A 27,163-nucleotide genomic window follows, 5' to 3' on the forward strand; every position below is an offset into this window, starting at 1 on the left:
CTCTTTAGTAGATGTGTGTGAATTTGGAGACGCAAACACATCCCGGGGCTGTTGGTGCAACTGAATTCCAAACTATTCCTGTGGCTCATGGATGGAGCCTTCCCTCTGCTTCTGCGACGGGGGCTAAGCAGCACAAGGCGGCTCAGGGGAGCACACACAGAATTAGTGGGAAATCGGTGAAACTGCGGTTGTTTCCCGGCCTGCGTCCTTGGCGCGCCGCTGCCGGGGGCGGGACTCGAACCCGCGGCCCCGGGCCGGGCCCCGCCTCTCCGCCAGGGGGCAGCGCCCCTCCGCCGGCGCGAGGCGGACGCGGCGGGCGCGGCCCGGAAGGGGCGGGATGGGGCCGGCCCGGCCCTGAGGGAGCGCGGGGCCGTGAGGGAACCCCCGGGCCGGTGCTGCATCGCCATGGAGTCGTGGCAGCTCCGCTTCGACACTCTGGAGGCCCTGCGCCTCTCCAGCAAGGGCCGGCTGAGCTACTGCAGCCACTGGCAGGAGGATGAGGTGAGTGCGCTGGGAAACACCGACCGCTCGTCTCGGTGACACTCAGGACTTGAAACACCCCCAGACAGGTCCAGGCTCGGGAGCGCGGAGTCAGGGAGCGGGGCTGGTCCAAGGGGGTTCAGATGTCCTCCGAAAGTAGGATAGTTCGGAAAAAGAGTTGGAAAGACAGCAGAAAAAATGAGTTAAGTGAGATATTGAGCTGCGATGATAAAGCAGCTACTAACTGTGCGGATGTGCTCATGGTGTGTTAAAGTTTTATTGAAATTCAGGCTGTGCCGCACTCACGGAGAATGTTTTCTCTCAAGGCGGCCTTGGAAGGATGCGTGGCTCCCGTTGAGCTCTCCCCGTACTGCGGCTGGGTGCTGGACAGCCTCAGTGGGCAGTTAGCGCGGGAAATCTCACCCTCCTCAACGCCCAAACAATCCACTCCGCTCCCAAAACTGGCGTCTGCCGAGAAAATCCCGCCTGGCAGCCACCGGAGCTCTTCACCACCTTCATCTACAGAGCCTAGTGAGACCAAGGTAGCTATCTGTTTATAATTCATATGTTTATGGAGCAGCTGTGATTAAAAAAAAAAGTCCTAGCTTACTGTCATAAATTGTTATCTTAAGGCTGGTTTGTGCTCTGTAAATTTATGGGGAAAACACCCTTAGTTTCAATTTTTTTAGTATGAACAGGTGATGATAAAATCAGTATTAACAAGACTTTAATAGAAAAATGTTTCACAGTAGACCCAAAGCAAGATCCATTTTTCACCGTAACTGAGGAAAATAGTTGGAGCTCTGTTGTGTTATGGATTAGCAGCAGAGGATTTGAGGGATAAGGTCACAGAGCAGGGTCAGGGCTTTTGTAAAAGTCCATGAGTAACCACACTGGGTTCTTTGGAGTCTTTGAGAGACTTACATGTATTCTGACTCTATTTTACAAGGCAGAAGGGTAGGAAGCTGGGCAAATAATAGTTTAGGAGACTTGCTTTTTCTGTTTTCCTCCATGAGTTGCTGATTTTGCTTTTATGCTGACCATGCAGGAAAATGATCATCTTAGTCTCCTGGAAGTCAATCAAGAAGTTGTTCCAGCAGTTCTGTCATCTAAAGTTGCAAAAGTTGAAGGCTGCATTCGGATGTATGAAGAGATGCACAGGCTGAAAGCAAAGGTAAGAAAAACTGATTGAGGGGCTGTCTGTGAATCCCAGGAGAGCTCCCCAGTCAGAGGTAACAGTGCAAGGACAGAAAGTTATAAATGTTGGGCAGTTTAGTTTGTGTTTTCTTCTGTCCATATTGTTCAATGACTACCTTTGGTGCCCCTGTGTGGTGCAGGAGAGGCTGAGACAGCGGCAGGAGGAGCAGGAGCAGATGGTGAGGGCAGCCTATGCCCAGGCCAGTGAGCAGCTGAAGCGCTTTGATGAACTGAGGGAGCTGAAGCGGCATCAGGAATTCCAAGAGTTGCAAGAAGTAATGGAGAAGAGGTGAGATTACCTCTGGTATCACTAGAATTTTATAGCATTTAATCAAAGTGCAGATTAATTCCTGTTCCTGACAATTCTATGCTGGTTACTTGTGGTTGGAAATTTCACCTGCTGTTTGTCTTACTTGAACTATCCTGTTACAATTTAGCTGTCACAGTAGATGTCTGGCTGTTGTTGAGGTTTCAGTGGTTAGAAAAAGACAACATTTGTGATAGCTAAAGTTCCTTTAGCTTGTTTGAAGAATAACTTCCTGTGTGTTGGTTTGTATTTTGTCTCCTGAATGTCTTGAATATAGTTTTTCTGTCTTTATGTGTGTTGTAGCTCAAAGGAGGCTCAGGGGCAGCAGGAGAAGTTGAAGGAAGAACACCGACATAGAGCAAAGGTCTGAGACTCTTAAGAATTGTCTTTCATAAAAGACCATGACTACTGGGTGGGAACTGGAAAGACCAATTGATTTATTTGTATTTTCACGACATTCTGAAGTGAGGATGGATTTTCTGGTGCTGTCCTGGGCACTGCTGCAGTGTGGAAATGCAGCAAAGGCACTTTGTGTCCTAGGAACAGGAGGGCCCTGTAAAGCTGGAGCCATCAGACTGGGAAGGAACTGTACAACTAGGGTTATTGAGGTATTTTATGACTCTTGTGTCTTCGTCTCCCCAGATATTGAACCTAAAATTGCGTGAGGCAGAGCAGCAGAGGCAGCGCCAGGAAGAGCTGGAACGTTTGCGCAAGGAAGAGGGCCAGGAGCGACTGCGTCGCCTTTATTCCATCCAGGAGGAGCTGCTGCAGCTGAACCAGCAGATTGATCCCAACTACAGGCACAAAGACTTGCCCAGAATTGATCTGTCTGCATACAGCAATCGTGGCAACCAGATCTGTGGACTGGTGTCAGGGCTCATCCGCACCACGAGCGAGGTACAGGCTCTGGAGTTGTTAGCTTGAGCCCTGTAGTTGTCTTCAAAGGCAGCTTGTCATGAAGCCCTTAAATAAGATATCACAGCAATGATTTTAGATATTCATCCTATAAAGCAACCCATTTCAAAGGGGAATTCTTTCCTCTGGCACTTCAGCTGTTCTCTTGAAAATGGCTTATCAAAATGCATGAAAACTTCTGCAGGAGAAGGATTCAAATTAAGTTGCTGTAAAGTTCCCTCTGAGACAGTGGACTGGTTCATGAATTGTTAAATACTGAACATCTGAGGATTCTCTTCTCGTAAGCTTTTCTGCAGTAGCTGGCTTTCCTTGACACTTTTTCTTTCTAGGATGGGATACAAGTCTCGAAAGATAAAGCACTAATAAGGCTAATCTTGTGTTCCAGTTTGTCACAGCTGGCTTTCAGCAGAGGGAGCTTTGCACTGGAGTTCACTTGCACTTGTACAAGTGTACTCTTAATTTTTGTTGTCCCAAGATCTTAGGACATTTAGTCATGGACTTGGATTATTTACAAATATTATAACCAGTGTTATATACAAATAAAGGAGATGGGGATAAAATACGTAGTTAGCTCCCAGATTATCTGAAGGCAAATGCTTCAAAGGCTCCCTGTGCTGGCAGCTGGCCCTCTGACACTGGAAGCAAAGGTTAATGCTGTGTTACTTCTCATGTTTCTTGGCAGAAAGGGTTCCCAACTCAAGCAGATGTGGCCAGCACGGAACGAGCCCTGCAGGAGATGCGAGGGTTGATATCCAGCATGCAGCAGGAAATCACTGCAGCTCTAGAAGAAAAAAAGAGGAAAGACGAAGAGGAAAAGAAACAAAAGCAGAAAGAGTTAGAGAAAAAAGAGCAGATGAACAGTCAGACTCCTGCCCCTGCACAGCAGTCAGGGGAAAAGCAGCAGAAGGAAGGTTGGTTAGGCTTTCTTAAAAATCATTTTTTTTCCTTGGACTTGCAATTTTTTTAAATGAGTTTTCTCACTAGTGGTTTAGGTCTTTTTAGGTATCTTTTTTTTTTTTTTTTTTAATTTCAGGACTTAAGGTTAAAACAGAAGAAAGTATCATGCAGTGGTACCAGCAGCTTCAGGATGCTGCTGAGCAATGTGTTGCTGCTTTCAGTGAAATTGGAAACTGCAAAGGCAACACTGAGGTATGAACAAATTATTAATACTGTTGAAGAAAAATCATCTTAATTTCTAGGATAAACAGGATACTTTTCATTTAAAGAAAAAATTCAAACTCTGTTGTAGCAGCCTCTGTTACCACTCTGCTCATCCAAACTTTTATAGATAGATACTTGTTTGGAAAAGTTTTTAAAGTTGTTTGTTTGTTCTCCAGGTGAAGAAGATAAAAACCAACTTGCAGAAAGCAGCTACAATCCCTGTGAGCCAGATCTCTAGCATATCAGGTCAGGAAAACACCAAGAGCTCAATCCCACTGAAATTCCTTTTGCTTTAAAGGTTTTATGAAGGCACAAGCATATAAAGTGTTCCTGTAGCAGAAAGCTGACCTGCACACAGCCTATCTGTGCAGGAGGGTTTGCTTGTGTTTTGAAGGCCTGTTTCTTCACTCAGAAGCATCTTTCTTCATGAGCATTAAGTTTGGTTAATCAGATGGATCAAAGGTGCCCTTTGGGTTGTGGGTCTGGTGTTGGTGAGCTTGATGGGGTCTGGATAAGCCTTGTCTGCTGTTCCCTTATCTTCTGTCTCCGTACATTTCTTATGTATTTGCAGGCTCTAAGCTGAGAGAGGTGTTTGACAAGATCAATAACCTGCTGTCTGGGAAGCCTGTTCAGACTGAAGGGCAAACGGTGTCTGTGACTCAGCATCCACAGGGGCTGGAGTTTGTTTGCTACAAACTTGCAGAGAAATTTGTGGTGAGGAAATATCTTTTTTTGGGGTGGCACAGGTAGCCAGTGCTCTAGGAGATGCTTTTGGGCACTGAACTATCTCTTCAGCTATGAAGAACAAAATCATTGGGTGTTCAGTTTGCATGTATGAATGCAGTGAAAAAGCTCAGTTTCTCTTTTACTTCCAACCCTTGTTTTATTTCTTCTGGGAGGAAAAATTCTTTTGAATTTCAGGCTTATGTCCTATATATTTTGAACTAGGTAGGTGCCGTGTTGTGGAAAATAGTTTGATAGTTAATTTATGGTATATGACAAAACTGTATATAGGCCCAAACCTTGTATTTTGGCAGAATTTGGGGGACAAAAACCCCAACACTAATACTAAAGAGGCAAACTTCAGTCCCTGCTTTCTTGTTAGCACCTCCCAAGAAATGAAGTTTAAGTTGTTTTTCGAAGTTGGCAGTATTTTTCCTCTTGTCTTTATTTGCAAAATTTGGGCTCTTTGAAACTTTTCTTCCTGCAGGAACAAGTGCCTACAAAAATCAGTATATGGAGTAAAACTGTGACTAATTTGTGAACATTTGAAAGTGATTCTTTGGGTTGAGAATATCTGTGCAGCCTACACTTTTAGCCTGTGTTTGCTAATCCCATTTTTCTATCCTGAGCCACAGTTTATTGTCATCCTCTGTGGGAGCTGAGGATATGTGGCTTCATCAGCTTTTCTATCCTTGGTTCATAGCCATGGAAACGTTCAGATTCTTTAGTAAAGGCTAACTACAAAATTGAGGATTTTTTTTTTTTTTGCCTGAGAAATTACTTGAAGGAGTGGTGGCTGACTTTCCTTTTCTACCCTCCAGAGACATGGGGAAGGAGAAGTATCTTTTCACCATGATTCAGCTTTCCCAATTGCTGTGGTGCTCTCAGGAATCTGGGAATTACACCCTCGAGTCGGAGACATCTTTTTAGCTCATCTGCACAAAAAGTGCCCATATTCTGTGCCATTTTACCCTGCTTGGAAAGAAGGGACTTCTATGGAAGAGTATCAGAGGTAAATTTACTACTGGACTTATTCTGCATGAACTCTGCAAGGGTGAAGATTGTTTTGAAAGAACTCCATTTCCCCCATCCCTGAGCACATAGGCATTGACTCTGGAGGTTCACTCACCAGTGTGTAAAACCCATCTTGTTCCAACCTCCTGCCATGGCAGGGACACCTTCCTCTAGACCAGATTGCTCAGGGCCCCATCCAGCCTGTCCTTGAGCATTTTCTTGGATGGGGCAGCCACAGCTTCTCTGTGACCTGTTAAATGCTTCACCAAATGATGGAACATATGATCCAGAGGGTAATGATCAGCCTTTACAATAATTCTTGCATGTTTTTGAAGAATCCCTATTCTCAGTAGAGTTGACTTCAAGTAAGCTGAGAGCTGCAGGGACTCAAGGGAATGTTTTTTGCTGTACTAAAACTAGAATGTTTTCTCATGCTAAGGATGCTTGGATATGAAGTTCATGATTCTAAAGTGGAAGAACAAGATCATTTTCTTAAAAGGATGTCAGGAATGATTCGTCTCTATGCTGCCATCATTCAGCTCCGCTGGCCTTATGGAAACAAACAAGGGGTATGTGTGTGGCATTATACTTAGAACCTTGTTACTATGCCAGGATTGTATTGTCTTGAATGTACTGGAAGCTTGTTCTGTAGTTGAAGTGTGCTGAATTTCAACTAGCTCAGGATATATTTGGAAGAAAATGTTCATAACCATGATGAACAAAGCAATGCCAAGTAATTAATGGTGCGAACTTCTACTTCCTTTATGTTTTCACAATGATCAAGTTTTTTGTCAAATTTTATAAAGAAGAAAGTCAATCAGAAAACTGTCTGTTTTGATAATTGTGATTTACAAGTCATAAAGCAAGTGCTGAGTAGCTTCTTTGTTGCTTTGTAGGCACATCCTCACGGTCTGAGCTATGGATGGCGCTGGCTTGCGCAGATGTTGAATCTGGAGCCTCTGGCAGATGTGACAGCTATGCTGCTTTTGGATTTCCTGGAAGTAAGTAGTGTGGATAACTGTCAGTAGTTAAATGTCACCAGTTTACATCCCTTTTGGGTTCTGAAGGGATTGCTGAGGTGAGATTCACTGCAGGTTTTTCTAACTTGTTCTTATTCCTTCAGAAGGGAACATGAATATTTCCACATTCTTGCAAATACAGCTTTGAAGCTGAATGATTTCAAAACTGAAGTTTTTATAAACACAAATTCTGTTGTTGTATTTGATTCTATATTTTAAAAATAGCTGTATGGTCTTATATAAGGTCTGTTCTAAGTACTTGGCAGTTTGTACTGGGCAAGGAGGTCCTGTGGCTGCTCCAGCCAAATTAGTTGATAAACAGGATAGATTATTCAGGCTGAAAAGATCAGAGCCTGATGGATATTAATCCTTTCTCCTAAGATAATAGGCCTGTGCTAAATAAGAGCCAATGTTAAAGGCTGAAGTCAGGGGACACAAACACTGTTGAACACCAGCAGCTCCTCTGCTCTTCAAATGCTTCTAAAGAACTGTAAAAGTACAGATGAGAAAGTGGGAGGTGAAATACCCCATGGGGAATTCTGTTAGGGATGGTGAAGTCAGAGGAACATTTGTCCTGTAAACTGTATGGAGAAAACTGATGAATCACTGCACACAGCAGTAATCACAGTGGGGAAATGACCACAGTGTGCCCCAGCAAATGGTGATAGGAATGAGAACTATTTTTGGAGGGAGACTGGGGTGAAATGAAGGATGTCAAGATTCATATAGCAGGAAAGAAGGTGATTGTGTTAGTAATAATAGCATTTAGAGGGTTTGCTTGTTTTAGTGTAGGTGTATTTCTTTAAATGTCTGAGTAAAGCATTAAGTGATTGGTGTGGAGCGGGCTCATTGCAGCTGTCATGCAAGTCTGAAACCCAATTCTGTAACCTGCACTTTGTGCCTTTCTGTATTACAGGTGTGTGGCAATGCTCTGATGAAGCAGTATGGGATTCAGTTCTGGAAAACAATGTTCTTTATCCAGAAATCCTATATCCCAAGGTATGATATCTGGGGTTGGGAATGTTGGTGTTCGCTCTGAAATGACTCATCCATGTTTTCCAATTCCTGCCATCCACCCCCACACCCACTTGTGAATCAAACCCAACTTTCTGAATAGATTTTGAAACGTGCTGTTTTTTCTGCAGAATTGAAGCTGTGACCAGCTCTGGCCAGATGGGCTGTTTGTCACGTTTGAAGAATTTCGTGCAGGTAAAGCAATTTTAGGTTTTTTTTGGTTCATTTAATTTTAAGGTGTTTTGGTTTGAGTTTTGTTTTTTCCCATCACTGAATATATGCATCATTTGGATAATGAGATTGGCTCTGCTTGCCACCCACCAGACCTCTCTCTATGATCTAACCCATCTTTTGTAACTTTTCAATTACTGAATTACCTTAATGATAGTTATGATATCAAACATCTCGCTGCTTTCTTACCTCATACCTAATTTTTATCAATGAAAATGTATTTTGGTTATAAAGGAAGATCAGTGAGAGGAGATGTACAGGTTGAAGAGGATTCTGCTGAGTCATTTCTGTCACAGCTGTTCCTTATCAGAAGTTGCTTGTTTTTAGCACTTGTCCTGATTAAATACATGGGGAAGTGACAATTTGAACTGCTCTCTGTAGTGTTTGTTTAGCATTGCATTCTGCATATTTCTTAGTAAAGCGTGCAGAACTGTAAAATACTTGATTGTTTAAATTTTTCTGTGAATGTTGACTTAGATGATATTAAAATATGACAGCTTTGAAGTTGTATTTTCATTTGATAATTAAACTGGCACATTTTATTAGCAATGCTTTGAATGTATAGTAAGAGCCATCACAATTCCTGAGAAGAGATGCCAAATTAAGATACATGTTTATTTATCTTTATTATTTGTCTTTCTCTCCATTAGAAATGTCTACGTGCAGAGGAAATTCCATTACCAAAGGGCATTCTGACACCTTCCTTTTGGAGAACATAAATCAGTCAAGAAGTCTTTGAAGCTAATCTTTGCATTAGATCTTTATAAGTTTTTGTATAATAAATTACTGTAAGTTCAAGACTTTCCCTTCATATGTTTAATCATGTGGAAGATGTTTTAAATCCATTGTCCTGCTGTCTGCAGAGGTTAAGGACTCTTGGACTGAAAAATTGCACAGTGCTGTTTTGGCTCATGGAAGTGAAAATACCTCACAGCTTTATGAATTCTTAACAGCATAATCAATCTCAGAATTACTGCTAGAAATTTATTTTTGTATTTCTTACATCTTTTCTAATTCACCTGTAATTTTGCTGATGGACTTGTTTGTCTCAACATCATCTAAAATCTGTGGTGAGGCTGGTGAAGGCTTAGCAATACTGACACTTGTCTCCCTTGGATGTAACTTCAGTACAAAAGGGAGGATTCTGGGTTGAAGGAGGTAGGCTCACTGCTCCAAAAGGTTTGTGGGGCAAAGAAGAGCTGATGAGGAAATTAACTTCTGAGTTCTACAAGGTCGTTAATTATTCTGGGAATATACTGTTGCAAGTTGAACATGTTTTTTTTACCAAACTGGGGTTTGTTTTTCCTAGGGGCACCATGGTTTGAACTGTAGAACATGAAACTGAGGTTCTCATATGAGAATATGAATTTGATTTTCTGTATAGTTCTTGAGATTGCTTAGAAGAGTTTGTAACATGTGCCTGTAAAACCCTTAACATTGTCTTTAAAATGGTCTAGTACCTAAGTTAAATTTGTATTTGGTTTATGTATTTTGTAAACTGACTCTGGAATACTTTAGACTACTGTTGCCTTGTGATTGTTCTGGGAAATTGGAAATATCGTCCTGGTCTCCTTTTTGCCAGATAACTCTGAAGCAATGCAACTTTTATTAGTATACTTGAAAATGTACAAGGTTTTTTGATACTGAGTGGAGATGTTTTAATTATATATTGCATATTCATAATTATGGTGGAGATTCACTTGGTCAAGCCAGTAACTGGTCCTGTCTGTTAGAAATAATTGTCTCTCTGTGCCAAACCCAAGGAAGAATTTGTTGATGTACTTGTGAAATACAGTACTACTTTTTTTTGCTGACAGCTACTTGGGGTTTCTAACATTTGTGGGGTAAATAAAAGTATATATTTTTTATAAAAAAACCCAAGATTTCCTTTTCTGCCTCAGTAAAGAGAATCAACATGCCTACTATTTTAAAAATACTAATATGAATGCTAAATGAATAATGTGTGTGCATCATAAGAATCAATATTTGTTTTTAGATGTAGCTTGAGGTTGTATCTGCTGCTTGAGCTGAATGTTTGTCTTGTTTTTGTCATTTTAGCAAGTTTGGATGTTAGCCAGTTGGTGCTGTTAAGATGCAATGCAAATAAGGTCATATGCTTATATCCCTGATGGTTTTGCATGTACATTTATATCAAATATGACCAAGGAGAACATTGCAGATGTGGAAGTACTGTGCCTTCAGGACGAGATGCATCAAAGTTGGTGTGAGCCAGACTCCTGCTTGGAGACAGGAGTTCCAGGCAGTCCCAGGGATGCAGTGTCACCATAAGTGCCTGTGCTTCCAATTAGGTACTTCACTCAAATGAAGCGTTATTAATTCACACAGCCATCAAACCCACTCACCACTTTGAGCCAATAACATTCTTGTTGCCTTCCAGCCCTCTAATCATTTCAATTTTTTTTAGAGTAGAATGTGTCTATTTTAAACATTGATTTAATGCTAAAGGCTCATTTTCCTTTGAATTTATGCATCAGCTTTTCAGAAATAGCTTTCCCTTGACAGGCGCTTGCTGCCTTTTGATGCTGTGTCCTTGTCAGGCTTCTGGGTGACACTGCACTGTGCTTCAAGCAGCCACTCTTACCAATGCATCTGGATATACATTTTTTATATATGTGTGTGTATTATACGTATATCTAAACACATTTATATAACGTAAAACTAACGAAGCTGCTGCTTTAACCGTGGCTCGATGCTGCACTGGTGACCTGTCCCCATCACTGAGCCGCAGAACCTCGACTCTCATACCCAAACTGACCTTGACTCCGGAGAAAGGGGCAGAGACCCTCCCTGCCGACCCCCTGCGAGGACTTTTTAACCGATTCCCTGTGTAATAATGTGATTTTGCGGTGCCCGAGGCCGTCCCTTGCAGGGCACAAATGCACCCCGCTGCTCCGCTCGGCTGTTTCCGGAACTGCTCGGCCCTTCCGAAACCTCTCGTTCCTTTCCGGACCCTCTCCCTCGGCGTGTTCCGAACACCTCCGTGTCTCCGGAACTGCTCGTGTGTTTCCGGATTCGCTCGTCTCTCTCCGGATCCCCATCGTTCCCCGGCGGAGCGCTGCTGGGCGTGGTCTCCCCGCGCTCCTTTCCCGATTCTTGCCGAAGTTCTTCGTCTCTTTCCGCCGACCGGGCAGGGCCGCTCTGCGGCGCTGACGTCACCTCCGGCCGGGCTATAAAACGGCGGGTGCGGGCGGCGCGCGCGGTCCGTGGCGGAGGGCGCGGAGCCGGCGGGAGGTCTCTGCGCACCCACAGACCCGGTGAGGGGATGGGGCGGAGGGCGGGCGGGGGACGCCGCGCAGCCTTCACCGCGCGCCGCAGCCTTCACCGCGCCCCGCTCGTCTCACCCAGCCCCGCACGCACAGCCGGGCACAGGTGTGCGGGTGAGCCGAGGGAGGCTGAGGCCGGCCCTGCCTCCCCGGGCGTCCCGGCCGCCGCTCGCTCTCGCCCTCCGCGACTCCGCCGGGCGGGTCTTTACCGCAGGGCGCCGCAGAGCCGCGCCCGGGGTGTCCGGCGGGCCTCGGGCGAGCGGAGCGGAGCGGAGCGAAGGGCGGGGGTGCGGCGCGAGTGAAGGGCGGGCGGGCGGGCAGGGAGCGGCCGCAGCCGCCCTGAGCAGCGCGACCCGCGGATGGAATCCCATTCAGCGCCCCGGGGAGGGTCAGACGGGCGGAAAACAACATCCCCGGCGGCTAACAGGGGATAAAATAACATGCCCGCCCGTCCCTTCAGGGGTGCCACCCAGCATTTCCCGGGGAGAATTCCCGGGGGATGGGAATCGCTGCACAGCAATGGCTCCCGCGGCTGCCCAGCCCTGTCCAAGGTCAGGAGATGCGGCGAGGAGGAGGAAGGAGCGATGGAGGGGCCGGGGCAGCGGGGAGAGCCCCCACGCAGGGACGGGCATGGGGGCATTTCAGCAGAATCTCCCGACCTCTGTTCCTTTCATGTATGTGCTACTTTGTATGTAGGGCAAGGTCTACTGCTTCCTTTGTGAAAGAATCATGATTTGTCCCTGCCCTGGTTATTTTTAAATTTTTTTAAACTTTTTTATTTTTTGTGTGATTTAAAATAAATCCAAATCGAGCGTTTCTCAATTTGTTGCCCACATACACCTTACCTGGTTATAACAATATAAATCTGCATTGCTGGGTCATAGATATGTGCCAATAGGGCAACCATTTTCCCTGATATTGAAGGAAAAACAAGCAATTATCATTGTATATTTTTTCAGCAGGTTCATATTGGCTGTTCAGGATTTTTTTGTAGCTGCATTATCATAAACCAGGTTTGTGTTCCAGTCGAAAATGTACGTGACTCCTGAGCAGTCTTTCATACATATTTAAATAGGTTTTGAAGAGCAGTGGTCTGGAGATGGCGAATGAGCATATCAGGGGAAAAAAAAATGAAAAAACAAGGCAAAAAAAGCCAACTCAGCCTGAAATGGTTCTGTATCTTTCTGGAAAACAAATAATCCATTTTCTTTTGGCATTTCTGTTCTCAGCGAAGTGCCAGAAGATTCCAATGACTGTGTTCACCAAAAGGCCTTAGTCAGGGATTCAGATTTGTTCAACACAAATTTTAAATCCTACTGTGGGATTTTCATGCATTTATATGCAACTAGCAGAGAGATCTTCCTTGAAATCTTCATTTCTCCTTATTTATGGATTGTGGAGAGAAAATAATGGACAAAAGGCCGAAAATAGGTTGCTTTCTTCTGCACTGTGTGCAGGATCTGTAACTGTAATAATGGAAATGTTAAGCTGTGGAAAATATTTGAACTAAGATAACAGGTAACATTGTTCACAAGAAGTAATTTATTTCCGTTCTTGTTGAAATAAAAAGCCACAATATCCATATTGGTCAAACTGAAATCAAAATTTTATTTAAAGAAACAGATTTAGATGTAATGCTTATGTGAAATCTGTAGTTCAGGAAGTTAAACATAATTCTGGTTGATTTTTTAAATAACAAAGATATCAACAATAACAAAAATGGTGGTTACATTTACACATTTTTAACATTTTTTTGTACATTTTTCTCCTGCACAACAGTAGGATAAGAGAGGCCTGGATTCTCTTGGTGGAGGGTGGCACCTCTTGGTGACAAATTTGTATTTCTCAATTATGACATTTACAGCTAACCTTAGTGATTTTACACAAATAGCTTGGTATCTTTGCTGTCCATGTAATGTATTTATGGGGTTGTAACTGTTTTAATCATAAATCCATTGCTTTTTGGAGACAATTGATCACTTCCCCTCTATCGGAGGAAATAATACAAATTCCTCCCTTTTCTCCTCTGCTCGTTAGTGTAGTGTGGGAGTTTGTTTTTTCCATTTGTCCCTGGAGTGAGTGTAGGCAGCAGAAGAATGGGGTGGAGCAGACTGCAGATGCCGTGGATGGAGACTGAGCCTGGGAGCCCGGCCCGGGCTGTGCATGGATCCAGCAGGGGAATGTGCCGGGCTGCCCATGGATCCATCAGGGGGTTGTGCCGGCTCCCTGCTGCAGCTGACACAGGTGAAGCTGTGCAAATTCCACAGAGACCTCCGCAGCTCCAGCAGCCACAGGGACACACACACACAGCTGCAGTTTTCCATGGAGGGATTGCAGCAAGTCCACGGGGCTGGGGAAGGCAAGGAAATTTTCAGCTGAAAATTCAGTGGATTGGACACTCTTAACAGCTGCATCTCAAAAAATGCCTTCTGTCGCAACTGCCACTTGTCCATTTTTTGTTGTGGCAATTGAATGTCAACATTTTTGTAGCGATTTACATTCCAAACCTTCTGATTGAATTTTTGTCTTCAAATTAAGCCGTCACACTTGATTTGTACTGTGGCAAGAACCATCATTTGCCAAGTCCAGATAACTTGCGTTACTTTCTGTTTCAACCTTCAGATTATGGTAGTTTTTTGGTTTGTTTTGAACTAACTGGAAGGGTTAGTACATACTGAATTAACTAAGTTTTCCTGCTGCCTTCTTTTTGCATGAAAGGGTCTTGTCATTTTCAATAGCTTGAGTAATACTAACACCAAATTGTTTTATGTGACAAGGAAGCAAAAGGAAAGTGATTAACAGGTATTGTGACAGAAAAATTTCAGCCATATCCTTATACTGGTCGTTGGTTGAATGTTATCTTGATTTCCCCCTCCCTTTTAGACTCTACATTCTTCCATCATGTTGTCATCGTTTCGTAAAGTCAAAGTCCAGGTATTTTTCCATAATGCATGAAGTGCCCTTGCCACACTTGCCTGCCTTTATTGCAGTGACCTGTTTGTAACAAAAACCACTAGTTTGAACTTACTCTATACAGTAGGTGCTTTATTTGCCCTTAGTGTGAGTCTGATCTGCCTTTCCTTTAATACTTTGAGTTGCCTAATTTCTGTCTGTGATGCATGATGTGTGAACATTTTATAGGAGTTACGGTGCAATATAATCAGGTTTTGATACTGATTCATTTTCAAAGAGGTTTTTATTTTAAAATGTACTTGAGCAGAATGTTTTCTTTATAGCTTCTGCAAATCACCTGAGATTTACAGTGTTGAACATTGTGCATTCAGAGATGGTTTGGTTCCTATTCATCCTCTTGCACAAATTTGTAATCCTTGAGTTGTTGTGCTGTAACTGTTTCTACACAGTGATGCTTCTGTTTCAATGGTGATAAAATAAATAGCACGTATAGATCAGATTTCAGCTGGGGAACAAAAGCAACTAGATTTTATTTGGAAATGCTAGTGATGTAAATGTTTATACTGCAATTAAAATGATAATGAAAAGATAACAAATCGGGATGAAAAATGCTGGAGTTAATTATATAATCTTCCATTACCTGTAAACTCTGCATTTCTGCAATGCAGTCAAGGTAATTTGCTTTCTCAGGAGTCTCAGCAGAGTGCAGTCCTTGCCAGCCCTGGATAGTTTTATCAAAGGTCTGTGATGTTAAAGCAAAAGCAAATCCAAAAAGCCCCCTTCTATGTGGAGACACCAAATTCAGATAGGCAATTCAACTGCTCTTGTTTAAATAGTGGAATTGAGATTTTAAGATTAAATGCCTAAAAATGAACAGGTCTTTATCTGTCTTCATATTTCAAAAGTGCATAGTTGAGGCTGTGCTCAAACCCTCTTGTCAGACTAAATCACTAGCTTTGCAACCACTTTGGTTTAAGCAATTTACTTTTTTTTCTTCTTCTAATGTGACACTTTCTGTGTCCCTTCAATACCTGCTTAAATTTTGGGGTTGGTTTGAATTTTACCTGCACTGTGGTTAGTTCTACAGCATCAATCAGCAACTTCAGCACATCTTGATTTTTTTTTTTTTTTTTTTTTTTTTTGGGGTGGGGGGGACTGCAGTGCTTGACTAATTTTTTTTTTTTTGCTTAGAATTTGTGGAGGTTTGGGGCTTGCAGTGACCTTCCTTAATAGCATATTTGGACACAGTATTCTGCTGCACATAGTCTTAAAATGTCTTTATTTTGTAAAAGTTAAATTCAACAAACCAAAAGGCTGGGCATTAATTTTGTCCCAGTAGTGTCCCAATCTCTAGGACAGGATATGGCATCTTTTAGCTCCTTCTCTGTAACACAACATGCTCAGGCTCCCTTTGCAGGGGCTGTGCATGTTTTCAGAAGGATTCTCTTTGATTTTCTAGCAGTACAAGTACTTATGGACTTCCCTAAGCCAGGCAGTCATGGTGGTTTGTTTCTTCCCTGGTGTTTTGAGGGAGCTGTGAATTGTAGAAGTCAAAGCTGGGGAAAATGTGGTTGTTTTTTTTTTTTTTCTCTCTGTCCTTTTGAAGGTTATTTTCACATCCATTTTTTGATTAAAGAAGAAAGATCAGCAATCTGTTCCTGTTCCCCAGGAGGGAGTAGTTAAATCTTCTTTAGACAAGATTGATGATGTGTGTTGTTGATGAACATAAAAAAAAATTCATTGAGCTGTTCATGTGTGCATACTTGGGAAACAGGAATGTTTTGGCAGGGAAAATACTTCTGTTACAGGCTACTGCTGTAGTCATGTATGATGAATATGTGTAACACATGAGGACTTGTCTTAAGAGAAAATTATTTTACTACTTCTGAAGATCTTTATGTACTGATATCTGACTGTTTTTCAGGCAAAGGAGTTAAATTTTTTTGAAGCTTCGTGTGATTGCTTTTAAAAATACACTAAAATCTTCTGCCTAGCACTGAATGTATTTCACATTTGTGCTTTTAAATCCCTGAAAACATGTTTTGGTAAGGGAAATGCTGACAGCTCTGCTGTGTGGCACCGCTGTAATTCCTGTTGAACGCACCTCGCTGCCGCTGTTCCCGAACTTGAATGGTGTTGCTGACATCATCACTGTTGCACTGCGGTGTCTGTGAATACCTGCAGTTGTATATTTTAGTGTGCTATTATGTATCATTGGATTTGACTGGGGAAGGCATAGATGGAAGGATGAGAGTAAAAAGTTTGTTTTGTTGTTTCAGGCTTTTCCCCTGAATTTTCCAACTTCTTTTTGTTTGCTGTTTCTTTTCCTTTTTAAATAACATCACCAAAACAGTGCAGTGTGAAGAAGCATTTCTGGTATTTTTAGTTAAGACCTAAGCTGACCTAATGTCAATCTTACAGCATGAAAGGAGGAATGAAATGTCACCAGGCCAGTCCAGATCTGCTGTCTGGGGCCTGGAAGGTTCCCTCAGTCCTGTCCTTATCGCCCTGCACCGGCTGTGCCGGGCGGGGCCGGAGGGATGGCACTGGTTATCTGGGGAGAGCCTGGGACAGTCACATCCCAGCACTTTTCACATTAAAAACTTTTAGTTGGTGGGATTTGTGCAAGAAATGCAGAGGTGTACCCTAGGTGTCTTCAAACGGTGTAGTTGAACCAGGAAGTTTTGGGGCTGTTTTGGAGGGGTGTTTGGTATTCCAGGGAGTGCTGCAGTTGGAGGTGATAACATGGGAGGGAGGGAGACTGCATTGTTCTGCAGCATCCATGACTTTTGAGTTCTGAGCTCCCTGGTGGCTCTGGCAGCACAGACACTGCTGACGTCGGCTGGGGCTGCAGGAAGAACAGTCCATTATTGCTACACTAAAGCACTTCTTTTACAATTGACTCGCTCCACTGTAGTTACAAAAGGAGCCTTTCTTTTAGCCAATTCCAGCAAAAAAGGAGCCAGATTGCCTGGCTTGTGTGGTGAGAGGCAAACCAGCTCCCAGGGTAAATTACAGAAGGTCTCCCATTTGGCTTTCAATATTGTAACAATGTTTGAAATTATAGTTTAAACAATTAAAATAGTTCCCTAAATTAATAATATAAATAATTTAAAATGTTTTCAAATCACTTTGTGGGTGTTATTTTTTAATATTGAAATACAAGTTGAGTTGTACTGTACAGTGAATGAGTGCACAGTGTTCCAGAGACTGACCAGGATTTAATTTTTTCCCAGCACTGCTCAAACCCAGAATCAGCAGAGGGGCTCCAGCCATGCAGGACATTAAATCAGCTGCCACTGTGTTATTCCAGAACACAATGCAGTTTAAAAGAAGTGTTTTTGGGATTCAAACACAGCATGACGTGGCAGGAAAGGAAGTTTTTTGCAATAATTTCCTTTCCTGGTGGAAAAAGGCTGTTTGAAAGAGTGCTGGAACAAACAGCTGCTTTCTCAGGGAACCATATCTGTGCCTGAGCTTGAGTTATGTTCAGGGGTTTGAGCTTTTAATACTCAGATACACTAATCAAGTGGAGATTTTGGTAGCACTGCCAGGCAAAACCTGGGTTTTGTTTATGTAAGACAGTCTGCACGCACTGGGGTGGTATTTTTTCCTTATCCTCTTTTGACAGTAATGAGTGTAAGGAAAAACAAAGCTGAATTTTCTTTCCTTCCTGCAAGTGCCGCAGTGCAGTCGGGGCTCAGAGTTCATGGGAGCAAGGAGTGCTGCTGGCACGGCTGTCCTCTGGAGGGTGGGGACCTTGGAAGGGTAGCTCAGGAATGTGTGGATTCGTCTCCATATGCTCCTTTCTGTCAGATTGTCCTTTTACAAGTGCTTGGAAAACATGGCCCTGTAGATCACTTTCCAACCTGTGGAGTTTTCCATACAATTATGCAAGATACATGTCTAATTAAAGCATGCAGCTAACTAATGACTAAATAACAATTTAATATTTATTGGCTTATTTTAACTGATTGTCCATGCCTTTTAGTCTGGAATTCTAGTCTGGGTTTCTTCCCAGAAATATAGGATTGAGAAGTACCTTTAGCTTGGAGAGTGCAGAATTGATGGTGGAAAAGTATTGGGTGAGTGACTTGTGTAATCACTTGTACACAAAGACATTAATTGCAAAATGGTTCAGGCAGAGTGTTGCAGCAACCTCTTGATATGCACTTAGTTCTAAATAAGTGGTTAAATATTCAAAATTCAGTGATAATAATAGTTCCACTTTTAAAATTTGTGTTACAGTTCTGTTCTAGTGCCCAGATCTTTTACTGAAAATCAAAATGCTTTTGGAAAGTTTAGGAACTGAAGATTAAAGGTTGTCACAATTTTAATAAAAAAGAGCAAAAGCAGATCAGTAGTCAAGTCTTTGCTGCCTGTGGTAATAATATTAGGCTTTAGTACATAAAGCAATGTGGAAGGATTTTCAGTCAGAGCAAGAATCATTGATTAAACAAAATGCTCCTTGACTTACTTAACTAAGGTCACATCTGTGAAGCCTCGTACTGGCTTCTGAAAGGTTGTGTAGAGAGTGGCAGGATGGGTTTGTAACTTTTTTTATTTGAGAAACTAAAGAAGAGATGCATCAGACAGAGAATGTGGGTCTATATACGTATGTAATACATGTGGGACACTAAACTGTTGTTCAAAGAAGAGTAATATTCTTTAGTATTGAATATTTTAAACACTGTATTTCAAGATATTGTATATTGTACAAGAAATATGTTTTGTCTGTATCTACACATATTTGTGCACAAACCCACATTTTTAGCTGTTGTGTTGGACACTTGCATGCTACAGTGAGATGACACAGACTTTATGTGACTGCAGCCATATTTGTCCAAACCAAATAGATGTTAAATGTCTTTGTAAATTTTCCTTTACCACTTTCTGCTGGAAGTGTGGTTTTATTTACATGTAAGATTTTTTATACGTATCTGCACACACAGAGTAAGACTGTAAGTAAACCACATGTGATTTTTAAAAAACACTTTTTTTCTGCATGAATTTCGTCCTGATCTACCAATGTTTTGTTAGACAAACATAATGGGGTTTTATTTTTGCTTTCAGAAAATGGACCCAAGTGGTGTAAAAGTGTTGGAAACAGCAGAAGATATCCAAGAAAGGCGTCAGCAAGTTTTGGACCGTTACCACAGGTTCAAGGAACTCTCTTCTCTAAGGCGCCAAAAACTTGAAGATTCCTATCGATTCCAGTTTTTCCAGCGTGATGCAGATGAGCTGGAAAAATGGATCCAAGAGAAACTGCAGATTGCATCTGATGAAAATTACAAAGACCCAAGCAATTTGCAGGCAAGTCCTCCTGCCACTTTATATTTCCTGTACTATTAATTTTAGTGTGTTCCAGGTTAGCTGGTATAGAACAAACACAGAAATGAAACTTGATCGGAGAGGGAAGAAAGATGGATGCAAATACCCATGACCTTACAAAGAGCTCTTCAAAAGCCTGGCTTTTTTGCTGATGTAATTGGAATATTTCTAATAATGGATTAGATGCTACATCAGCATAGAAATAAGTGATCAGTGTAATGTAGTGTATAACCAACTTTGTTTAATTCTAGAATTTGTTAGATGCCTTAACTCTGTGAATACATGTGAATTATCACTTATTGTTTTCACAAAAAAAAGGTATTTATAAAAAATGAGCTTGTGTGGGTAGAACTAGCTGACAGGTTCTCAGGGGTTTGAACACTGTCATATGCAAGAGCAAGCACAAGAAAGAAATTACTAAAACTGGTATGTTTGAATCCACGTGTTGATCCACCACATGATATAAATTATTTCAACTGTGCAGTTTTAGTATTTGTTTGTCCTGAATATGCATAAAATACATTTAAAAATCTTGCTGTTGGGGAATGTGGAGGAGTTCCTGCACCAAATCTCAGTTGCATTCTTTGATGTTTTCCTTTCAGGGGAAGCTGCAGAAGCACCAAGCCTTTGAGGCTGAGGTGCAGGCCAATTCAGGAGCCATCATTAAACTGGATGAGACTGGAAATCAGATGATTAACGAAAGCCATTTTGCATCTGAAACCATAAGAGTGAGTTTTAAAGTTTTTTTCCCCTCCCTGCCTCTTACAGGCCTTTACTTAAGCACTTTGATCAGATTGCACAGGTAACTCTATATTCAAAACCTCTCTTTAAAATTTTACAGCTATTTGATTAGTGAAATCATGAGAAAATTTGAATTTGTAAAGCTTGGAGGTGGTTTTCTCTTTCATGAGTACCCAGCTCATACCTTCTTTTGGATCCAGTTCTGAGAAGAACTGTTTAAAGATGAGATGTTTTTGTAGTGATTATCAAACTTAATTGATAAGTTCAACATTTCATTCTAACTTGCCTTTACTGGTTCAGTCCTTCACGCCGTACCGGACTGCCCAGCGCCCGATAGTCACGGCCACCCAAGTGGGGTCCCACATACGAGTAGGTGAAGCTTGTGGCTCTGCAGTGCAACTTGGTTTTGCAATGTCTCCTTCCTTCCTTAGTTGACAGTTTGCACCATCCTTCTGGGCAGTGCTCAGAGCTCTTTCCTCCCTTGAAACCTCTTTAATTGAACTTTCTGAGTGGATCAAGCGGTACCCGCCCGTGATGTTCAAAAGCTTCTCTTGAATGACTTTCAAGTTTCAGGCCTTGATGAGCAAAGTGTAATAGACAATGGGTGGAGCAGTTACTTTCCTGTTTTTCAAGTTGTGTGCATGTGTGGGAGTGTGGTTTTACTTTGTGTTGTCTCTATAATTTCTAGTGGCTCCCAATAGTATTGAAAGGCCAAGTGCAGCCAGAGAAACTCAGTATTAAAACTAGTAACTGCTCCTAGTATGTCCATATCATGTCACTTCATAATGTTAGCTAAATATATTACTGTTTAGTGTTAAGAGAAGTGGTTAAAATGCAGTTAAATAGCCTAAGTTTGACTTAAAACAAATGTGTCATCTTAAATAGAATAAATTCCGAAAGGAAGATGCTATTCACTTATTGGGAGTTGACTTTCATATAAAAGACTGAACATTTGAAGGGAAGAGCAGTTAATTTTTGGTATGACTTCATATTAGCTTAGAATTTAAATCAAATTTTATCTCAGTATGTTTAGCTCAGAGTTACTTAAAGATAACTATTTGATAGCTTCATTAATTAATAACAACTGTCTAAATACTCAGTTCAGTAATTTCTAATTTTGTGTTACAACACTTTACGTAATTTGAAAACTATTTACTAGAGATAAAATCATGAGGTTTGTCCCTCACCCTTTGTCTAAAGTGAGATTTAGGATGTGCAACTTCAGAAAAATAAATAAATCTACTGTTCAGGACAGGAAGGGAATAAATATCATCTTCTTTGACAGGGGATTTTAATAACAATATCCTTTTGTTTCAGACTCGACTGCAGGAGCTGCACCGACTATGGGAATTACTGATGGAAAAGATGAGAGAGAAGGGAGTCAAATTATTGCAAGCACAGAAGCTGGTGCAGTATTTACGGGAATGTGAGGATGTCTTGGACTGGATCAATGACAAGGTGTATAATTACCTCCCTTTGTTGTGTCCTTGATGGGAAATTTGCTGTGTTCATGTGAAAAATTTCTGTCAGCATAATAGAGTTGCTGGAGGTCAGGTAGTTTCAGAAAGCTTGTAAAGGAATCTGTATGTTTTATTTAGTTATTCACATTGCATCAGCAGTATATGTGCAAAGTACTACTGTTCTTTTGCAGCCACAATTAAAGTTATTCGTCTAAGAGGAAGCCATTTGCTGGAGAGTACTTTTAGCATAATTAATTCATTCTTTGCTTCGAGAAGACAAATAAAATTCAAGTTTCCTCTAAGAGAAATCTTCAACATGTAAAAGCAATTTTTAAAAATATATATTCTGAATTATTTGTTTCAGACAGGAGCCAGCCCAAGCATCAAGCAGTGTGTAGATAGTTACTAAATGATTGGAATATGTTTAGATATACATTTTAAGGACATGAACTTCAGGAGGACTGTTGGCTTTTGATTCTTTGAACTCTAAGGAAGCAGACCACAAACCACACTATCAAAAGGAAAAAAAGCCACAAAATAATCACACTGGTTTCCTTAAATGATGGTTTGCTATTTTGTATCACTGTGGGTTCAAACTGTAAACCCTGTATAACTGTTACTGAATACAACACTGCACTTTTTGTGCAGAAATCTTGCATCAGAAGCCTACAGCAAATGCCCTTAAACAGTGTAAAAAGGAACTAATTCTAGTCACTCTGTGTGATAAGAATTTGTACTTGCAAAATTAATATGACCAAGGAGGATGAAAAAATAACCCACTTAGTGATCTTGCATATTTTCTGTAATAATGGTTAGGTGTTGAGGCAGGGAATGGAGCTTAATGAATAAACTTCATAGTTTTAAGTCTGACCTTAAACACTCTGATTGTCTTTGACCTATTGAAAATTAGGACACTGTGCTTCCTAATTTTTAATAGTGATTTCCCATAGGATATACTGAAATTAAACTTTTTTTTTTCCCTAATGTGCTAGGAAGCAATAGTGACATCAGAAGAGCTTGGACAGGACTTAGAGCATGTTGAAGTTTTACAAAAGAAGTTTGAAGAGTTCCAGACAGACCTTGCAGCTCATGAAGAAAGAGTAAATGAAGTGAACCAGTTTGCTGGCAAACTTATTCAGGTAGGTAACTTATCATTTATTGGTGTTGAAAATCTCCCTTGGCAAGTCAGTTATCACAGCAAACATTTGTCTGTAACTTCCCCTCTTTCCTCACTGTTTTGGGGCAGATCTTTAAGCTTTGCTCCACATGGGTACTTGGCTATCTTCTCCTTAAAAGGTCACCCTTTGATTCACTTGTTCTTCTGCTGAACAGCCTGAATAATTTCCCCATCTGGGAATGCTCCTGAAAATGTGGAGAGTAGTGATGAGTAAGAGAAACTGTTATATTGGAGTTAAATTTATTTCCCTTGGACAGGGAGGTTTAATATCACTTCTGGTTTGATATCTGGGGCCTGATCAAGGATGGAGGCAGGGCATTCCAGGGAAAAAGAAGATACTGTTTATAGCCATCTTCCCATGGCCTAATCAATATATAGGGGAAACAATACCATGAGTATTGAATGTTTGCACAGTGAAATTTCAGGGAAACTATTGAATTGGGTGATCATCTAGAAAGGACAGTAATTATAAATTGATCTCTTGAAGACCAGCAGTGTTTTGTCAATGGATGTAAAAACAAAGAACATATGAAAATAGCATTGTTCCTTTGCTTGCCAGGAAACACATCCTGAAGAGGAGCTGATAAAGTCCAAACAAGATGAAGTAAATGCAAGTTGGCAGCGTCTTAAGGGACTTGCCCTTCAGAGGCAAGGAAAACTCTTTGGGGCAGCTGAAGTTCAGCGTTTCAACAGGTATGAACTTGGCTGGATCTGCTGAATGATGTAACCCTGGTGTGGGTGTTTAATGATGCATTCAGCTGCACACAGTAGTATGAGAGGAGCTACTGTCTGCTATGGCTTTGCTTTGCTCTTCTGCATGACTTGCTGAATGAAGACTTCATTGTTCTGCAATTACTTCAAAGTGGTCATTCTGATGGAGCTTTTTCAGAACTTGGCAGTTTTGCTCTCCTTTCCTCCGAGGGCTTTTTCCCCCAGTTCTGTCCTAAATGAGCTTTAAATGGGGTGTGCTTTTTGTATTGGATTCTGGAGGCTCTGAGAAATGTCTTTCTATTCTCATCTCCATCTACAGTATCTTGAGATTTGCTGTTATTAAGTTGGTGAAGGGTCTAGAGTGGGAAATGGATCCACTCCATGACAGTGCTCAGTGGTGCTGTAATTCCTGGTTTGCATCTGGTAACAGTGGCCTGTTAATATTCTTCAAAGTTTCTTGAGATGCAAAGAAAGTCTATTTATTTGTTTTCTAAAGGATGTTTGTAGTTGGCTGCAGTGTTTATATATATTGGTTCGTATGCTAATACTTCTGGTATAGGAACACATCCTGCTTCCTTCCTTTTTCCATAAAAACAAACTGCTTTCAATTTGTGCTTTGTTTTGAAGGGATGTGGATGAAACAATCAGCTGGATTAAGGAGAAAGGGCAGTTGATGGCCTCAGATGATTTTGGCAGAGACTTAGCCAGTGTGCAGGCATTGCTGCGCAAGCACGAAGGGCTGGAAAGAGACCTGGCAGCTCTGGAAGATAAGGTACCCCTGTGAGATGAATTTCACCTACAGTTTAAATGAGGTAACCAGCTTGTAAAAGGCTGGAAGCTCACTCTCAGTTTGTGCCTGGGTTTAGGTGAAGGCCCTGTGTGCAGAAGCTGACCGTTTGCAGCAGTCTCACCCAATAAATGCTTCCCAAATTCAAGTGAAACGGGAGGAGCTCATTGCCAACTGGGAACAGATCCGGACGCTGGCAGCAGAGAGGCACGCTCGCCTCAACGACTCCTACAGGTGGGTCACTGCAGCAGGACAGTGCTGCTTCCCTCCTTGTTCGCATTTGACAGAGGGCTCTTGGAAGGACAAGAAAGGTGTGCCATTTCCAAAATTTTGGGATGATTCTGGTATTTTCGGAGCAGTCTTTTTCACCAAATTCTATTTTACACTAACCTCTTGTACTAAAATAAATATTTATGCAATTGAAAAATTATTGTAGCTTTTTGTCGTTCTCTGGGTGTGGCTCAACTATGAAAATAGACACAGTGAGTGATGTTTTAGGACATTTGCTGTTTTCTCCATCTGGATTGAGACGTGCATTTGGAAGTACATTATCTGAATATGTTTCAGTTTTGCTGAAAAAGCTTTTTTTATACTTTTATTACAAATCTGTTCACTAGTCTTTAAGAGTCTCTATGAAGACTGAAGTATCATATACTGTTTGGTATATTGCCTGAGACCAAAAGAATTCTCTATTTCTGTGGTAGGTTTTTTTTTTTGCTGTGGAGTTTGTGTTCATCCAGTCTGTGTCTGTGCTAACCTGGTCTCTGAAACATAACCTGTTAGATTACTGTTGAGAAGACATGCTAAAAACAAACTAATCCCAATATGGTGGTTAGTTTACATCCTTTCTGGTTTTGTTTTTCTGCCCTTTGTTCCTTCCCACATTGTGGGATTTTTGGCAGTGGAGACCCACACAAACAATCTTTTCCTTTACCTTTCCTGCCATAGGCTCTTCAGAGCAATTAACAGCAAATGTAAAAAGGACAGAAACTGATCACTTTTGCTGATAAGTGTTAAGCATATGCCAAAGGCAACAACTAAAGGCATTCTGGAAGGAATTTGAGGATTTGTTTGCTTGTTTTAAGGCTGAGGCATGTGCAGTTGAAATTTTCTGTCAGTTCCCTCCCCCACACACTGTTACGGTTGTGACAGAAGCAACCCTGTGAATTATCTCTTGAACTATATTTTCATTTCTGTTGTTCTCAGTCTGTAGTTAGGAATATTGGTTTTACTTACAGGATAAGCTATATGCAAAACGTATCTTTGAGACATTGATTTAGAACCCAGCATTTTCATAACTTCAAAAGGCTTCTTTTTTGATTGAAAGCATATTTAGTTATTTCATATTCTGAGCAGATTTTTGTGTTGTTTTATTTGTATCTGAGGAACAGCTTTTATGGTTTGTAACCCTTTCTTTTGGGAAAGAGGAGAGAACCTCTGCAAATTCATTATTCCTAATAATTTTTTGCTTTGCTTACTTAAGGCTGCAGCGCTTTCTTGCGGACTTCCGAGACCTCACCAGCTGGGTGACTGAGATGAAGGCTCTGATAAATGCTGATGAACTTGCCAATGATGTGGCTGGAGCAGAAGCTCTTCTAGACAGACATCAGGAACATAAGGTAGAGTGGTTATACAGTGAAATCAGTCAGCAGCCCTCTGATTTGGATGTCTAACATGGTCTCTGAGTCAGTGTTGCAGCACTGGAATGCTACAGTTGATCATCCAACTAACACAGTAGGTTGCTTTCTTGATTTAATATTCTTAAATTGTTTCCAGATGGTAGATATATCCTAAGTATTTAAGAATGCTTATGATAATATTTTATAAAAAATAGGCCTGATAGCAGCCAGTTGGACTAATGATTGTTTTTGTTCTCCATCATGAGGAATTCCTATAATTAATCAGAAAGAATACAGCTCAAATAAACTTTTAGTTTCATGTTAATGTAGGAATTTATACCTACCTTATGTGCATTGTAAGGTAATTCTGACACTCTGTTCTAAGATAAATGTTGGTAACAACTTTTTCACATCTCCTTCCATAGGGAGAAATTGATGCCCATGAAGACAGCTTCAAATCTGCTGATGAGTCAGGCCAGGCTTTGCTCTCTGCTGGGCACTATGCTTCTGATGAAGTTAAAGAAAAGGTAAGTTGAGAGCAAGAGATCCAAGAGGAATTTTGCCTATTCCATCTGTGTCCTTTAATTTAAAAGGATAATCATATCAGGAACTGTAGATTTCATTGTTTACACAGGAGGTAATTTTCAACTCAGTGCTAACCACTTTTTTAGAGTCACAATTTGATTTTACATTGAAATGGAAGGGAACTAGAGTGTTAAATAAAATTATTATATTTTCCTCTTCCCAATCAATTAGCTGACCATCCTCTCAGATGAAAGGTCTGCCTTGCTGGAACTGTGGGAGCTCCGCAGACAGCAGTATGAGCAGTGCATGGACCTGCAGCTTTTCTACAGAGACACCGAACAGGTTGACAACTGGATGAGCAAACAAGAAGTGAGTGCATATCTTCGAATTCTCCAGATATGGTGGACTTTAATTACTGGGTAGTCTTCTGTAAGCTTAAGCGATTGGTATTACCTGCTGGCAGTGCCATGAACACCCACGAGTGAGTGGGTGCTGTGCAGAGTTATTTATCTGTCTGCCTGAAATGGTGCGATGGCTGTTTCCATCTAATGCTG

General features: G+C 41.4%; 2 protein-coding genes across 17 annotated transcripts in view; both read left to right on the top strand.

Moving 5' to 3' along the window:
- Window positions 1-321: 321 nt before the first annotated feature.
- Window positions 322-9,937, top strand: GLE1 (GLE1 RNA export mediator). Its single transcript, XM_030286505.4, has 16 exons — window positions 322-501; window positions 807-1,022; window positions 1,529-1,654; window positions 1,818-1,966; window positions 2,288-2,348; window positions 2,627-2,881; window positions 3,582-3,810; window positions 3,933-4,048; window positions 4,237-4,306; window positions 4,632-4,774; window positions 5,605-5,795; window positions 6,237-6,366; window positions 6,694-6,798; window positions 7,733-7,815; window positions 7,962-8,025; window positions 8,712-9,937. The coding sequence occupies exons 1-16, from the start codon at window positions 406-408 to the stop codon at window positions 8,778-8,780; spliced, it is 2,103 nt and encodes a 700-aa protein (XP_030142365.4). The 5' UTR covers window positions 322-405; the 3' UTR covers window positions 8,781-9,937.
- Window positions 9,938-11,196: 1,259 nt separating this feature from the next.
- The window catches only part of SPTAN1 (spectrin alpha, non-erythrocytic 1), a 45,778-nt gene continuing 29,811 nt past the window's right edge, over window positions 11,197-27,163 (top strand). For 10 of the 16 annotated variants that reach the window (XM_032751415.3, XM_032751416.3, XM_072936618.1 and 7 more), the window contains exons 1-11: window positions 14,232-14,279; window positions 19,332-19,571; window positions 20,192-20,317; window positions 21,648-21,788; window positions 22,783-22,929; window positions 23,527-23,660; window positions 24,306-24,450; window positions 24,545-24,699; window positions 25,949-26,084; window positions 26,510-26,611; window positions 26,841-26,978. In XM_032751415.3, coding sequence (XP_032607306.3) covers window positions 14,247-14,279; window positions 19,332-19,571; window positions 20,192-20,317; window positions 21,648-21,788; window positions 22,783-22,929; window positions 23,527-23,660; window positions 24,306-24,450; window positions 24,545-24,699; window positions 25,949-26,084; window positions 26,510-26,611; window positions 26,841-26,978 — 1,497 coding nt within the window. In that variant the 5' untranslated portion in view covers window positions 14,232-14,246. Of the gene's footprint in view, window positions 11,337-11,810; window positions 11,897-13,124; window positions 13,173-14,231; window positions 14,280-19,331; window positions 19,572-20,191; window positions 20,318-21,647; window positions 21,789-22,782; window positions 22,930-23,526; window positions 23,661-24,305; window positions 24,451-24,544; window positions 24,700-25,948; window positions 26,085-26,509; window positions 26,612-26,840; window positions 26,979-27,163 lie in introns of those variants that run through there. The other 6 variants (XM_030286496.4, XM_072936622.1, XM_072936619.1 and 3 more) reach the window with 3 other exon arrangements.

Source organism: Taeniopygia guttata, chromosome 17, assembly GCF_048771995.1.
Source record: "Taeniopygia guttata chromosome 17, bTaeGut7.mat, whole genome shotgun sequence".
NCBI classification, from domain to species: Eukaryota; Metazoa; Chordata; class Aves; order Passeriformes; family Estrildidae; genus Taeniopygia; species Taeniopygia guttata.